A 17,500-nucleotide genomic window follows, 5' to 3' on the forward strand; every position below is an offset into this window, starting at 1 on the left:
CATGTCCACACCTAGTGGTGGAGAAGCATATCTACCTCATGATTGTTTACTCTGTCAGGTGTAACACCCCCTCCCCCACTACTACCTCTAAATGCTATTGTTACCAAAGAGCAATTGAACGGGATCTCCGTACCCAAGGCCATTTTATCTACAAACCTGCTGGGACAAGGTTTAGTTGTATAGCAGCATCTTGTATAATTAACCTGTTTTGTAAATCACTGTCAGCTAAATCTACTTGAAAAATACAATTGGCTTCCTTACTGTCAATAATTTGAACAGTAAATCAACTGTGAAACGTCTAGTAGCTCCTGCCTTCATTTATAAATAGCATTAAACTACTACATTGAAATATATTTTGTTTGCATTTAATCCACAACATTAACTGAAGACAATTCCATTTACTCTACTGGGATCAAAGTGTTTATACAGAGAAAACCCTCTCTGACTCCCGTCACTGGAGACATCTTAGAGATCAGTGGCACCCAGGCATATTCTGATGCCCCTGTCCCTGCTCCTGATGGGGCAACAGATGATTACAGCACATTCTGATGCCCCTGTCCCTGCTCCTGATGGGGCAACAGATGATTACAGCACATTCTGATGCCCCTGTCCCTGCTCATGATGGGGAAAACAGATGATTACAGCACATTCTGATACCCCTGTCCCTGCTCATGAGGGGGCAACAGATGATTACAGCACATTCTGATGCCCCTGTCCCTGCTCATGAGGGGGCAACATCATGGTGAGGGCATCTGCTCTATAGCTCGTCTTACAGACATCTCTCCTCCTGCCCTGCTCTGTGAAAAATGCCTTGACTCGTGTAAATCAGACGCTTCTCCGTTCACCTTGGCTGATTCTCCCTCATTTAAAATGGCGATGAGTTGAATATCACATCAGTTTTAAAGAGAGAAGCAGGAAGCCAAAACAGATACAAGAAAGAGTGTGTCGACATGCTCTCTTGTCCGGGATTTACCCTCAAGGTATTTTGACTCCTCCGCAATAGCATTAGCCCAATGCTCTAGTGTGCAGCACACATAACTCCCTGTGTGTGGGTTAACCCTTTGATTGTTGATGAGCTACTCTACCACAGAAGCCTACCAAATAGTCCTTCTCCATAGTGACCTCTGACAAGCCCAGCAATTGGGTCATGTGATACAGACAAGAATGAAAGGGTTAACAGCGGAATCAGTGAACATTTGGGCTCCTCTGTGCGTGAGTATTGACTGAGAAGGAACTGTCACTTTGTCAGGTGCAGTGTCTTGTTTCAAAGCCCTGTAGTTTTATCTGAATTGATGCTGATATTTTTTGTTTTGGTGTCTGAATCCATATGTTGGCCATGCTGGACTAATCATGTCTACACAAAACAAGTAAACAAGTTCTAAGCCATAGTTTTACAGCACCAGGGTTAGAAACAGACATTACTCTGTCAGAGTGACCATACCCTTCCCAGTCAATCATGTGGTTTATTAGTCCAGTCCTCACCCTTCTCCCGTGTCCAGTGTGTTTCATTTGCAAATCTCATTACCACCTCTTTGTGAACACAATCATGACAAGTATTAACCTCGGTTTGTCCTGTGTGTAGTCATCTGATTGTATTACTTCAGCGTGTGTTGAGATTCCAAGAGCACATTTCTTCAAGGGGTCTGATTTTACAGCCCATGATTACATTTCAGTGTTCTTTGTTTTTCTTTTTTTCCCTAAAAGACATAGAATGTACAGTAATTCACTAGCATTTTCAGCACACATATTTGAACACAACGTTTCCTCTCCAGTGGTTGGCCCAGGTACACACTGCAGTCATAGGGACATGGGTTAGACACTGAAGAAGTGTTTCGAGGCAGTTCAAGTGACATCTCTATGCTGTTGTCAGAGGGAGGACACCATGAGCACTGCACACTCTTCACCTTATGCATGATGATTGTAACATATCCGTTGTTTCTTTTCATTTTTTCCCTCTCTCTCTCTCTCTCTGTCCCTCTCTTTTTTTGATTATTCTTATTCTTTCCATTTAATTTGATGCATTACTCCTCAGCATTGACCCTTTATCGACTCATTACCGTGCCACTGCTGCTACTGCCGCTAGTCTTCACTTTGTGCAGTTGTGTCAGAGTGACTAGCTGACTGTCAGGCTAACGGTACCTGCTGAGAGTGAGCTCACGAGGCGCAGTCTTCATTTAGCACAGCTGTGGAGCTAGCGCTAGCTGCTGTGCGCCTCCTCCTATTAGATACAGTCATTTGCAGACAACATACCTCCACACAGGTGCCACTTTTGTTTATTACGGCTAATTGTGAGAGAGCTGCAACATTATTACACACAGAAGATAGTTCATTTGATCTGATTGCTTCGGAGATACATGAAGGATTATGTGAATGTGTATTTCACATTGTAAGTACATCAGATACATTTGTGCATGTTATTATGTTATGCTATTAACCCTAAACCTAACCCTACTACCGATACAAAAAAATCTGGTAATCGCAGACCAAAAATCAGATTGTTCGTTTTAAAAAGCACATTACATTAATTAAGAAGGAACCTGTGTCTGTGTACCCAAGTGGGTTCCTATGATGTTTTTAGTCGCAGGTCTGAACTGTAGACAGCTGCGTTATTGTGTGAGGACTCAGGCCAAGGTCTGTGTGTGTGTTAACCGTGTGACATCCTTATGCTCCAGAGAATGTAGGCCGGTTAGTCACTCCCGCCAAAAAGCTGGAGGACACCATTCGTCTGGCAGAGCTGGTGATCGAGGTCCTACAGCAGAACGAGGAGCACCATGCTGAGGTGAGCATCGCTCACAAGCACACACAAGCAAACACCACACACACACACACGCATGCACACACACATGTACACACACACACACACACACACACACGCACGCATGCACACATACATGTACACACACACACACACACACACACACACATACACACACACATGCACACATACATGTACACACACACACACACAAGCAAAACACCACACACACACACACACACACATGCACACATACATGTACACACACACACACACACACACACACACGTACACACACACACACACACACACATGCACACATACATGTACACACACACACACACACACACACACACACACACACACACACACACATGCACACATACATGTACACACACACACACACACACACACACACACACACACACACATGCACACATACATGTACACACACACACACACACACACACACACACATGCACACATACATGTACATTCACACACACACACACACACATACATGCACACATACATGTACATTCACACATTCACACACACACACACACACACACACACACACACACACACACACACACACACACACACACACACACACACACACACAGGTATTGTCAAAACAAAAACACACCCAGCGCACACCTCATGCATGGATACACACAAAGTTTGCACACCCTTTATGAATAAATTATAAAAAGAGACAAAATGTGCAACTCACCCAATGGCAAAAGACACCTGAGGCTAATGCACACAATTATTTGATTGCTCAGCTTAGCAGATAAATAAGGAAAATAATCTTTGAGTACAATCAAGCTTTCACCAAATCATTGTAAATAAAACCTCCAAAGAGAAACAACTGGGGTTACTGAGTTAACAAGTGAACCTTTAACGGCACATGAGTTAACAAGTGAACCTTTAACGGCACATGAGTTAACAAGTGAACCTTTAACGGCACATGAGTTACCAAGTGAACCTTTAACGGCACATGAGTTACCAAGTGAACCTTTAACGGCACATGAGTTACCAAGTGGACCTTTAACGCCACATGAGTTACCAGGAGAACCTTTAATCGTTGTGTGTTTGTGAACATGTCCAACAGGCCACTGGCCCAAGCTCTGGAGCTCCGTCGGTATGGCACTCTTTACGTCCCTAAACTCACGCATGCAGCCCCAAGCGAACTCTGAACTCTGAGACAGGGAACCGGAGGGTCCCCCCCCACACACACACCACTGACCGTGCCTCATGTCATGGCTGTGTGTGTGTGTGTGTGATTGGACTGTTGGCATGCTCATGTTTGAGAGCATTGTGTTGTTTCTGAACACACATGCGGCCCCTGCCTGTGAACATGACACAGCATGACCGCACAGTATGCCTCCACACTGGAAGCAGTTATACTAGAATATTCTCTTTTTGTAAGATTGGGGACTTTTCTGTTCCTCTTTGATAGAGGAAGTTTGCTTTACAATAGTAGTATGGGGAAACCTAACAGTGGTGAATGATAATAGATTAATAATAATAATAATAATAATAATAATAATAATAATAATAAGCTTTATTTGTACAGCACCTTTATACACAGAATGCAGCTCAAAGTGCTTTACATTTGGAGCATGTACAGTAACACAATAATTGAGGCCCTTTGCTGTAGATCAGGACTAAGTCTGCTAATCCAAGAGGATGCATTTACTTCCATCTGCATATGGGACATATTGTTTATGTGTCTGGATGAAGACATTCATTTCCTACACACCTCAACATTATTTATACTTTTTAGTTAATTGTGTTTTTGACATCCTACATGAATGATCAAATATACTTTTAAAAAGGCTCCAGACTTGTCCTACTGTTTTGTTAGCATCTCACATCAACTTGTATATCATAGTAACTGCATTGCATCATGTTGGAGAACAATGAATAGCCATGCTAAAAGCCTAAGCTAGGTTTAGGCTAATGCTCACATTCCCACAGTCACAAGCCTAACCGCTCTCCTGTTCTTTCACTGTGTGGGGGGTGTCTGGGCCGGTGTGGACAGGGTAAAGAGGTATGTACCAGACCACACAGACGGAGCGGCGCTGCTCCTCGACTTCCACCATCCTCTCTGCATGATGAACAATCCCCTCAATCCCCTACTACCCCCACCCCCACCCCCACCACCCCGGGACCGTTTACCTGTTCTACCCACAATTCCCCTTGACCCTTGGCTCCTTCTGACCCCTCCCTCCCTGCCCTGTTGTCGGCCAAGTGCTTGCGAGGCTCCTGGGCATCCGTGGGCAAACGGGATGACCGTCACGTGGGCCAGTGAAAGAAAGAGAGGGACACTGACGATGCCTCTGCCAAGCACCTTGGGCAGTGATACTGTAACATGTGCAGCTGTTAACCCCCTGTTTCTGGCCCGGGTCCGGCCCAGTTGTCCCCTGTTTGTGTGACCCAGGCTTGACCTTGTCATGGGAACAACCTGACTACCCCGTGTTCAGTTCACTCTGGTCCTGCCCTGTTTCTGCCTGTCTCCCGTGTAAATGAAAGACCCATAAGTGTGATCTCCTTCTGTGTGGCTCAAAGGGATGATGATGGATAAAGTTGGGGCTCTGACATTGCCATCCACAGCTGTTTCTGCATATGTGACATCCCACAAAGCATGCTATCCCCAAAGCATAACCTCTAACCTTTAACCCCCGTGCATTTATGTGATTCTTAAAGAACATTCTGCATTTTGAAAGAACAAAACACTTTAAGAATAACATGAACTCATCAGCGCATCAGCCCCACCAGGGAGACGTCTATCTCAACAAATCGACCATGACAACAAAAAAGAAATGAGACTTTGGTCCACTGTAGATACAGTAAATTAATAACGTCCAATCAGCACAATATTCCCTGTGAGCCTGTGTCTGGTGGCTGATCCTGCTGTATGATAATGTCACTCCATGCCTGTGAGTGCCATAGAGAGAGACAAGGCAAAGGGCTGTTCAGAAACGAATGCCCTGTTGCATGGAGATACAGTGTGCCAAGCATTCACATTGGAGGTGCCCCACTGATGATGTGAATGGTGGAACCCCCTCCTCCTCTCCCAGTGCAGTGTGGGGGAGGGCAGGATGGGAGGGAGGGAGGGACACCTTTTGCATGAGGGGACAACAGGTGAAGGGTGAGGGGGGTGGGGGGCGGACTGTCACTCCACAGATGAGAGGGATCAATGCTGCTGGTGGAGCCCACTGCTCGCAGGGTGGTGTGTGTGTGTGTGTGTGTGTGTGTGTGTGTCAGAGCAAAGCTGTGTTGTGTCAGAGTGCTCCTCTGCTCGACCAAGCGGATCTGACACCTCGTCAATCAGGCTGAAAAATGTCAGAAAAAAAGAGCCATTTATAGATCTGTGGAGTCACATTCCGTCAGCTGGGCTTGAAAAGAAAACAGCAAGAACAAACCTGCAACCTCTGGGCTTTCCTATGTTATCTCACTCTCTAATCCTCCCCTTCATTTCTTTCTCTCTCTCTCTATCTCTCTCCATCTCTCTCTATCTCTCTCTCTCTCTGACTGTCTCCATCTCTCTCTCTCTCTCTCTGACTGTCTCCATCTCTCTCTCTCTCTCTCTCTCTGACTGTCTCCATCTCTCTCTCTCTCTCTCTGACTGTCTCCATCTCTCTCTCTCTCTCTCTCTCTCTCTCTCTGACTGTCTCCATCTCTCTCTCTCTCTCTCTGACTGTCTCCATCTCTCTCTCTCTCTCTCTCTCTCTCTCTCTCTCTGACTGTCTCCATCTCTTGATATCTGTCTGTGTCTGTCATTCTGTCTATACACGTCCTCTGATCTTTTCTGTTCCTCTCTGTCTTGCTCCAACTTCTTTCTTTCTTTCTTTCTTTCTTTCTTTCTTTCTCTCACTTGCTGTTCCTCTCTGTCTTGCTCCAACTCTTTCTTTCTTTCTTTCTATCTTTCTTTCTTTCTTTCTTTCTTTCTTTCTTTCACTTGCTGTTCCTCCTCCTCCTCCCTGGCTGCAGGCCTTTGCGTGGTGGTCAGACCTGATGGTGGAGCACGCGGAGACCTTCCTGTCGCTGTACGCCGTGGACATGGACGCGGCACTGGAGGTGCAGCCGCCGGACAGCTGGGACAGCTTCCCCCTCTTCCAGCTGCTCAACGACTTCCTGCGTGTGGACTGTGAGTGCGCCCTCTACCCCGCCACTCTGTCCTCCATCTGTACTGGGCCCTCAAAGGTCACTCCCGTGTCCACACGGGCAGCCGTGGCCTACTGGTTAGAGCTTCGGACTTGTAACTGGAGTGTTGCCGGGTTGAACCCCGACCAGTAGGAATGGCTGAAGTACATCTTGAGCAAGGCACCTAACCCCTCACTGCACCCTCGCTGTAGCAGGCAGCTCACTGTGTCGGGATTAGTGTGTGCTTCACCTCACTGTGTGTTTACTGTGTGCTGAATGTGTTTCACATTAATCCCACAAGTCCCTATTGCATTAGATAAACAGCGTCCTTTAAATACCGGTCACTTTACTTAACTTTTCCTGTAACTGGGCTCGTTGTGTGTCTCTTTAGGTAGTCTTGTGATGAGGAAGCTGTAGGTGAGAGCATAACGAGGCCTTGCAGCTGTCTCCAGCTCCTGAATACATTTGATAATGAAGACAGGTTTTACTCATTCATTAACTGAAGTATGATTGGAATTGTTTGAGAAAGAGAAAATTCCAGAGAGAAAAGATGAGAGGAAGTAAGGAAAGCAGGAAGGAAGTGCACACTAATCCTATGCTGCAGACCATACCCACATCCACCTGATCAAAAAAGAGCTCCATTTAGGCACATCCCTGCTGTGTGTGGAAGCGTGTCTGTGGGACATGTAGGGGCCATTAGAGGTATATGTAGGGAAACGATGGGCAGCCCTGGGAGCTGGGCACAGCAGGGCAAACGCCACACTTGGGAGCTGGGCACAGCAGGGCAAACGCCACACTTGGGAGCTGGGCACCGCAGGGCAAACGCCACATTTGTAAACGCGGCGTGGAAATGCGTTGCTGAGGGCCGCATTCCTCATGAAGTGAGGCTGTTGTTGGAGCGCTGCTGTCCGTGGTGCTGAAATGCAGAGAACGAGGCAGAGGCGGAGGCGGAGGCGGCGGCACTCAGTGGTCAGAGCCGAGGGCCCGTACTGCGCTGCGCTACGCTACGCTGGGCTAATTGTGCTTGTGGCATTCCTCGCTCAGCTTGCTGTGTGGTAGTCAGGTAACCTGCCTTTCACTGCTGTCATTCGCCAGGGCATTACGGTCTGTCTCATTATAGAGGCAACCGTCTGACTTCACTTTAATTGCAATGCTAGCACTCTACATCAACAATACCTTAACCTACAGTGGTTAGCATGAATAATTGTAACATGAATGGTATTTAATAGATATTGATGAAGATGTTGAGTAATCCTAGTTGGAATATTTTGGATGTAAAAAGCATATTCTTCATCATTTACCACTACTTCATCTAATACCTATGATAGTGATTTGATCTTGTCAACTGATGCATTCGATCAGCTGATTTTAAACTTAGAGAGTTGCCTTTGCAGCAGACGTGTAAGGGACTTACCACTCCAGCATGACTTATTTCACCTTGCACAAAGCAGACGTTAGCGGCTCGGTGGTAATTGGGCGTCACACAGCTGTGTGGGATCCTGTACACAGAGGGGTGCAGCTGTGGGCCTGTGAGGCATGAGCCACCAACCAGTCCCACTGGGAAGGACAGAACTCGTTACCACGGTCCCCAAACCCACAACACCACCCGCAGAATGACCAGTATGCACCACTCTTCCTACCACAGCAGCAATGAGGAGGCGTTATGATGCTCCTCCCCTGAGGAGCTTTTGACAGAGACATTTTTTATGACTTTCAGGAGGGACATGTGCTTAGTGAAATGTGTTTTTGTGAAATGATTAGAATATTTTTGAATAATTGGTCACACACACACACACTCTCTCTCTCTCTCTCTCTCTCTCTCCCTCTCTCTCTCTCTCTCTCTCTCTCTCTCTCACTCACACACACACACACACACACACACACACACACACACACACACACACACACACACATACATACATACACACACACACACACACACACACACACAGACACACACGCACACGACACACCCTCGCACACACCATTTCACACTCACACATCTATGCACTGTGAACCTCTCACAACATTGCAGGGCATTTTTACACAGAAGGTCACTCTGTTTGTGCCCCCCACCCCCATCACGGTGCACTTGTGTGGCAGCAAATAGCCTTAGCACCAGACAGGCGGCAAACCTCGGCCTGCACTTCATGCACTTAATGAGGTCTAAATGCCGCTGGGGTGGGGGGACGTGACGTGCCTGCAAGTGCAGTAGCCCCTGTGTCCGCGCCGCCGGACAAGCACACCCAAATGTACAGCAGCCGCTCAAGTGGCTAATTGGAGCGAAGCGGTGGGGGGGGGGGGGGGGGGGGGGGTGGCAAACACGCACGGCGGCACCCATGGTGTATCGGTGACCTTGAGTTGCACACATGGAGGCGAGAGAAGGGGAAACATGGAAAAACACCAACACCAACACCACCACCACCACCACCACACTGCCACCACCACCAACACCACCACCACCACCACACTGCCACTACCACCAACACCACCACCACCATCACACTGCCACCACCACCACTCTGCCACCACCACCAACACCACCACCACCATCACACTGCCACCACCCCCACCACCACACTGCCACCACCACCATCACACTGCCACCACCACCACCACTCTGCCACCACCACCACCACCACCAACACCACCACCACCACACTGCCACTACCACCAACACCACCACCACCATCACACTGCCACCACCACCATCACACTGCCACCACCACCACCACTCTGCCACCACCACCACCACCACCACTCTGCCACCACCACCACACTGCCACCACCAACACCACACTGCCACCACCACCACCACACCGCCACCACCACCACCACCACTCCAACACCACGCCACCACCACCACACCGCCACCACCACCACCACCACCACACTGCCACCACCACCACCACCACCACCACCACACTGCCACCACCACCACCACCACACTGCCACCACCACCACCACACTGCCACCACCACCACCACCACCACTCCAACACCACGCCACCACCACCACACTGGCACCACCACCACCACCACCACCACCACTCCACCACCACCACACTGCCACCACCACCACACTGCCGCTGCCGCCACGCCGCAAGGGAGATGAAAGGAAGTCACTTTCCACACACTCAGTGATGTTGGCAAGCGTCTGATTAAAGAGCAGACTTCTTAGGTTCACTTGTTTGTGTTGGAGGGAGAGATGGAGAGAGAGAGAGAGATGGGGAAAGAGAGAGAGAGATGGAGAGAGAGAGAGAGAGAGTCTCTGTCAGACATACAAGATAATTAAACAAAAGACGAGCACTCTTCTCCAGTATCCAGTGTAGTCCCAGTGATGTATTAGCTGTATTATATGCTGTGATGCTTAGACATTATTTCTGTTTTTTGCTGCTGTTGTTGTTGTTGTTGTTGTCACAGATAACCTTTGCAATGGAAAGTTCCACAAGCACCTGCAGGACCTGTATGCCCCCCTGGTGGTGCGCTACGTGGACCTGATGGAGTCGTCCATCGCACAGTCCATCCACCGCGGCTTTGAGAGGGAGTCCTGGGAGCCAGTCAAGTAAGGACCCGACGTCTGCTGTTTTGTCTTCACCATGTAGTGGGAATACACAGACCTCAGAGAGAGACAAGTGGATGTAAACCTAGTATTTGTGGTATCGTGGAATAATTTGATAGCATGTATTGCATTTGTGTCATGTCCGTTGATGTTTGCAGACTCTTGCTTAAATCTACGTTCTCTATTCATTAGTTGCTGATGAGTAAAATTGTTCATATCGATTTTTTGCTTTTTTGATGGTTCTAAATAGAGGTAAGTTAGATATGTTTGGCAAACTGTTTACCCTGTACTTAAGACTCTAATTCATCGGTATATTCACACACAGCCAAATTTTCATCAGTCGCCTATTGATTCCAGGCAAATGCGTTGCTGTACTGTTGGTCATCTTTATTTCATTCTTTCTTTTTTCTCGAAATACAAGTGCCAGCTATCTGCCATAAATCACTTTTGCTTCTCCATAAAGACAGTTTCTTCTCTTCTTGCAACTTACACTGTTACATCGGCATCACCATGGTTACATCCATCTTTCTTTTCTTTTCCTTCCTTGTCTTTTCTTTTTGTCTATTTCCTGTTTGTCCTTCAGGAGCCTAGCCAGTAATCTGCCCAAAGTACCAAACCTAGCCGTGCCAGTTAACCTGCCTAGCTTTTCCACTCCCGCATGGATGACCGCTCTATCAGACACAGAGTGTGTATTGAGTGTGTGTTAGGTTCTATCAGACACAGAGTGTGTATTGAGTGTGTGTTAGGTTCTATCAGACACAGAGTGTGTATTGAGTGTGTGTTGGGTTCTCGTGGAGTCATAAGTGACCTTGGCATGAATGTGTTCTCCAATTAACAGGGGAGTCAGGTCAAGCCAGGTCACATTTATTTATACTGCACATTTAGACACAACAGCAGGAGTTCCACACAAGTGCTTTCCAGTTGATGTGAATCCATTGACTATAAGTATAAACAGCATTTAAAGAATAAAAAAACTGAAACATGTTAAACATGTAGACATACAAAAGCAATAAAATTGATGAAATACAAAGCCAAATAACACAATACACTTGTATGTCTATAGTTGTATACTGTATGTTTCGGTAACGAGGTAAGAATTCAAAACAAAGTAAAGAGATAGACAATGATGTAGAATTAAATGTGAAACGTGAACGTGATCTTTAGTCTCAGCTATTAGAATGCCCTCCTCAGCACCTGACAAATTAACGATCCCCCAATTAGGAGAGTGAAAAATCCTACTTCAGTGTGCCAAAAGAAATATACACTAGCGACCACACACACACACACACACACTCTAGGTAGTCACATTAAACTACTGTTCCATAATTTGGCTGCAGAGCTGTGTCTGAAAAGGATTTAGCGACGGAGCCTTATTTTCAAGCAACTCATTTTTGAGTAAACAAAGTTCTGTCCTCAAGCGAAAGAGGAAATGGGTGCTGGTTGCTCCTGTCCACATCTCCATGCCCATCTTCTCCTACGACCTCACGCTCATGCCAAGGCCACAGTATGGTAATAGAGATGCGTCATGCATAGCTTGGACATAGAAGGCCTTCAGTGGCTCTCCCTTCCTCTTCCTCTCTGTGCATGTGGTCAGCCTGTCAGCTGGAAAGATGCAAAGGCACAACCAAAAAGTGGCAACCCCTCTCCCAGGGATCCTGCCTTTCTTTTTCCCCTGAAAAAGTTAAGGCTTAGTTACCAATTCCATTATAGAGAATTCATGTCATTTCTTTTAGCACAGTGCCTTCCATTCGTAACATTTATGAGCATTTATGATTAATTGAGCATCTAGGGTTGTGTCTTTGTCTCTCTCCACGGTCTCCTCTGACCTCCTACTGTCTGCATAGTCTAGAGGGCAGACATGTGACTTGTCGTCTGTTCTGGACTTTGGACTGGTGTAAATTCAACTGGTGGGAGCGGGAGAAGTCTAAGTCAGGCTTGTGTGTGTGGGTGTGTTTGTGGGTGTGTTTGTGGGTGTGTTTGAAGAATGTACAGTAAAGTGAAACACAATTTCAGAGCTGTTGGCATCCAGTATCAGTACAATACCCTAACCTTCCTACCGCCCCTACGCCGACACCCCAGACTTTCCCAAATAACCCTCGACCACAGTCTGATACCCCTAGAGGATGTCTGTGCCTGCAGCCCTCTGCATGGTCTGGGAAACCTCCTTCCTATAACCCTTGGGCTGAGTTGAGGGTCTGTGAGAAGCTCTGTGTCGTCCACCTTCAAAATCATGTGTGTTTCAACTAACATCAACCGAACACAGCACAGCAACTGGCAGAGTGCTCCTCACTTTAGGGCATTGTGTTGCTCCCAATAACGCTTTGTGGAGGGAGGAGCAGTGTGCCAGCTGTCGTGTTCTTTTCTGTTCGACCGCCCTCTTTCTGAGCACTTGCCTTTTAGTGGATCTTCGAACATTTTCAAATCTCAGACTGACATCTGCCTCGCCAAACCTGGAGTAAAAGGTGACTCACAGCTGGATTTCTCCAATTCAGGCACACAAAAAAAAAAAAAATGAAAACAGTCGGTTCTACCTACTGTAGCTCGAGTTGCTGCAGCCAACACATAGAACTGCCAGGCAGCTACAGTGCTACACTCTGTGGGCATTAACAGGGGGGCTCATGAACATAATAGCTGTTAGCTGCAGCAGCTTGAGCTAGGTGGAACAGATTGTTTTTGGGGGGGGGGGGGGTAGTTGGTAGGTGGTGGTGGTGGTGGTGGTGGTGTGGGTACTCGGTGACCTTGAGAAACAGAGATGTATGTGAAAAATCACCGGAATTTTTCGAAATTTAAGGTGAAACATACCCAGCTGTGAGCTCCAGTTAGAGCCCCCAGAGCCAGACTTGATTCCCCTCCCACCCCCCCTCCTTGCCCCTCCTTGCCCTGGCTGGCAGACCCCAGAAGCACCTCCCATGCCCCCATGCCTGTGCATGACCTCCTTGCCTTCCCCTCTTTATCCCCCTGTCTGAATAACCAGCCACTCGTTGGCTGTGGTTATTGACTTGTAAAGGACATCTAAATATGTCCATTTATTTTTACCACTGCTAAAAAAAACAAAAAACTTTAAACTCCAACCCTCCATATTGGAAACTATATGTCATCATGAGTAACTAATCAACTTAAAATCAGACACATGAAATAATCAACAAATGGTAAAAATGAAACCCCTCTTGTATGGCGATTACCATGGTTTGTAAACCCTAACCTAACCTTTCTTCTCCCTGACCTCTGACCTCTAACTCCCCTCCGGGTCTCTTGTACACACCGATAGCCGTCCACGCCCGCGTAACAGCCTCTCTCTGCCCCACCTCGGTAGCAATGGATCGGGGACGTCGGAGGACCTCTTCTGGAAGCTGGACGCCCTGCAGACCTTTATACGGGATCTGCACTGGCCCGAGGAGGAGTTCGGCAAGCACCTGGAGACCCGGCTCAAGCTGATGTCCAGCGACATGATCGAGTCGTGCGTGAAGCGGTGAGAGAGACCGTAGGAGTTAGAGGTGGGGAAATCTGGCTTCAGACAGTAAAAGTCTGACCACATGTTGTCCCAGCCGTCCACTGCACTAGCTGATTCTACATAGCACAACTCCTCAGCCAGGCAGATCAGCTGATTAGTGAAATCACTTGTGTTAAAGCCCGAGGCACCCCCATTGAAAAAGATGTTGGTAGCATCGGCTAACTAGCGCCAGATTTCGGAGTGCAGCGGACAAGCCGAGATGAGCTATGAGACATACGTTCACACTCGGTATCATGTTTCAACACACTTTAGGTCAATATCACACCGGAATTCTCCTTTAAAAGCACAGTTGGGATCAGTGAATATTGCAAGACTTGTTTCTTGGGAAGCCTGCATGGGAGCGAGCATGTGCTAGCAGAGAGCTGCTCCACGCATCCAAAAGGCCAGCGATCATCTGTGCCACAGTACAGGCTGTCTTTAAAATGCTGTGTGGAAACAAAACAGGCTTTGTTAGCAGCAACAGTTGGCAAGCATTTTCACCAAACACAAATGAATGCACAAATAGACACATCCACATACACACACACACACATGCACACACACACACACACACACACACACACACACACACACACACACACACACACAGCTCATATACACACACACACGTCCATACATACACAGACAGCACAAAAGCAGCTTGGTCCGCACAGTGGCTCACTTTGCCTTGGCGCGCTTGTTTACAGAACGCGGGCCGCCTTCGAGGCGAAGCTCCAGAGAAGCAGCCGGACAACAGATTTCCGCGTGCCGCAGTCAATATGCACCATGTTCAACGTGATGGTGGACGCCAGGGCCCAGTCGGCCAAGCTGTGCGCCATGGAGCTGGGCCAGGAGGTATGTGAAGAGCATCCAGCCGCCTCTCTCTCGTCCCTCTCTCTGCCTCCCACCACACCACCTAACCCACACCACCCACACCACCACCACCACCACCACCACCCACACCACTCACACCACCACCACCCACACCACCTAACCCACACCACCACCAATTGGGAAAATCTATTTTAGACTTTAGTGTCTGTTTGCACTATATATTTTTTATGATTTAAATTTTTCTATATTGCATTGGCATATTGCAGAATATATACAAACACAAAGGTTTAAATTATATACAGTACATTTAGGATATTAATAATAAAAAACGGTATGTATATTTTTACAATATGCATATTAAAAACCTCAGAGTCAAGTCAAGTTTACTTATATAGCGCATTTCATACACAGAGGTCATTCAATGTGCTTTACATAAACAAAACCAAATAATAATAACAAATAAAAGCATAGAAGGGCAATATAGTCAAAGAATAGTTCAAAAGGTAAAGATCATAATAAAAAGAAAACATAAAACACAAGGTAAAATAATTTAAAAAGAGGTATACGTTTAGTTTCTATTGTATTGTCTTTATTTTATATTTTGTATATTTTATATTTAATACAAAATGTTATATTGTTTGCTTTATTGTTAAATTGTTATTATTTCTGTTGTTTGACAACATTTTGCCTGATTGTGCATGTGCTTTAACGGCTGTTTGCTGTTGATGTTTTTCACCGGCTGTTTACGTTTTTCACTTGCTATTCACGTTTTTCACTTGCTGTTCCAGTCACATCGTATGTCTGCTCTTCCGCTCCCTTTCTTTTTTTCTCAATCTTTCTCAAAGTTTGTTAGAGACTGGGTAAGTGTAGCTCACTATTCAATTGAATTCTCACCCCAAGGTCCCCGATGTACAATTAGCAACTGTCACAGTTCTCCCCTCCCTCCTGTTGCTCTAAATTGTTTTGATTCCATTACCATATGTGATACATACTGTAACTCTGACTATTCGTGGCTAGGAAGTGCGAGCTCTCATATCCGTAGGATCTAGAGCCAGGTAATAATTATCTGGCAAAGTTAATTGCCCAGAAACCACTCCACCAGCGAATTATAAAAGACAAAGGATTACAGACACACACACACAGACACACACACACACACACACAGACACACACACACGCACACACACACACACACACACACACTTCACTGTCGCATACTGCCATGTTAGAATAATAACAAATCTTCCACAGAGCCCAGGGGCCTGAAATGAAGCCTCTGGGGTTTCCTGTGTGGGGTCTGACATGCTTTTCCCCTCTTTTCAGCGGCAGTACCACTCTCAAATCGACAATCTCATTGAGGAGACGGTGAAGGAGATGATCACCCTGCTGGTTGCAAAGGTACCCTTTCATTTTCCCCTCAGGGCTGCTCCTGTGTGCCGCTGGGCCTCTGTGTTCACACACACACACACACACACACACACACACACACACACACACACACACACACACACACACACACACACACACAGCGCGCGAGACACTGGAGAGAAGATAAGGGCCACACGTAACCAGCCATTTTGGCTCTCCTCTCCTCTCCTCTCCCCTCCTCTCCTCTCTCCTCTCCTCTTCTCTTCTCCTCTCCTCTCTCCTCTCTTCTCCTCTCCTCTCCCCTCTCCTCTCCTCTCCTCTCCTCTTTTCCTCTCCTCTTCTCCTCTCCTCTCTCCTCTCCTCTCCTCTCCTCTCCTCTCTTCTCTTCTCATACAGTGCACACCCAATAGCTCGCTGCCGTCAGTTGTGACAGTTCCATAAAATGCATAACCAGCCATTTTGGTTCTGCTCTCCTCTCTTCTCCTGTCTTCTCTTTTCTGCTCTTCTCTTCTCTTCTCATTCCGTCCTGCAGTTTGTGGTCATTCTCGAGAGTGTCCTGGCCAAGTTGTCCCGCTACGACGAGGGAACACTCTTCTCATCCTTCCTGTCTTTCACAGTAAGAGTCTCTTCAGAATCCATCAAATTATATCACTTTCATCAACACGAAGAGAGACTTTCCTTATCGTTGGTCAGTGTGGGCACTTTTACCGTTACAGTCATCTTTATAGTTATTGTTCTTGGTGTAAACGACCCTTTTGTCCATCAGTTCCAGCTATTTTATTTTTTATTATTTGTAATTTTTGAAATTTTTGGAACATTAGTTTTTTTTGCCTTTCTATTGTTGTTTCTCTTTGCACACACAAAGAAAGGGCAGGTTTGCACTGAGCACCTCAGCAGAGCTGGGTGCGTTTGGCTTGTGATTCTCTCACCCTGCTCATGCCTCACACAGTGTCTGTGCACCGCAGTCTCTTGTCTGTGCCAAACACTGCCACACTTCACCCAGAGGCGTAGAGAGCTGCGCTGGAGATATATTTTAATGTCAGTTCAACCGCTGTTGACGTTGGGTGGCATTGCTCTCACACGAGTCACTCACAAAGAGGCTTTGACACGCACGACTCCGCCTCTGCCTTTTGTAGTCATAGTAGGTGCCTTACTAGCAGGGGTGACAATGTTCAAAAACAATCTTGATAAAAAAAAAAAGCAAACACCTCACCTTTTTTCTAATTTCTTTCCAACTTAAAGGTGAAAGCAGCCTCAAAATATGTGGATGTGCCTGTAAGTGACAATATACTTATTATTCATGTTTGTTCCTCCCGCTCTGTGCGCTTGTATGTGTC

General features: G+C 46.8%; 1 protein-coding gene across 1 annotated transcript in view; it reads left to right on the top strand.

Annotated features, from left to right (window-relative positions):
- Window positions 1-17,500, top strand: part of cadpsa (Ca2+-dependent activator protein for secretion a) — a 151,730-nt gene that overhangs the window by 115,663 nt on the left and 18,567 nt on the right. The window contains exons 21-30 of the mRNA XM_042090214.1: window positions 2,673-2,779; window positions 4,806-4,814; window positions 6,758-6,914; window positions 10,333-10,474; window positions 11,055-11,156; window positions 13,785-13,940; window positions 14,669-14,816; window positions 16,119-16,193; window positions 16,696-16,779; window positions 17,406-17,438. Coding sequence (XP_041946148.1) covers window positions 2,673-2,779; window positions 4,806-4,814; window positions 6,758-6,914; window positions 10,333-10,474; window positions 11,055-11,156; window positions 13,785-13,940; window positions 14,669-14,816; window positions 16,119-16,193; window positions 16,696-16,779; window positions 17,406-17,438 — 1,013 coding nt within the window. The remainder of the gene's footprint in view (window positions 1-2,672; window positions 2,780-4,805; window positions 4,815-6,757; window positions 6,915-10,332; window positions 10,475-11,054; window positions 11,157-13,784; window positions 13,941-14,668; window positions 14,817-16,118; window positions 16,194-16,695; window positions 16,780-17,405; window positions 17,439-17,500) is intronic.

Source organism: Alosa sapidissima, chromosome 4 (assembly GCF_018492685.1).
Source record: "Alosa sapidissima isolate fAloSap1 chromosome 4, fAloSap1.pri, whole genome shotgun sequence".
Lineage (NCBI taxonomy): Eukaryota > Metazoa > Chordata > Actinopteri > Clupeiformes > Clupeidae > Alosa > Alosa sapidissima.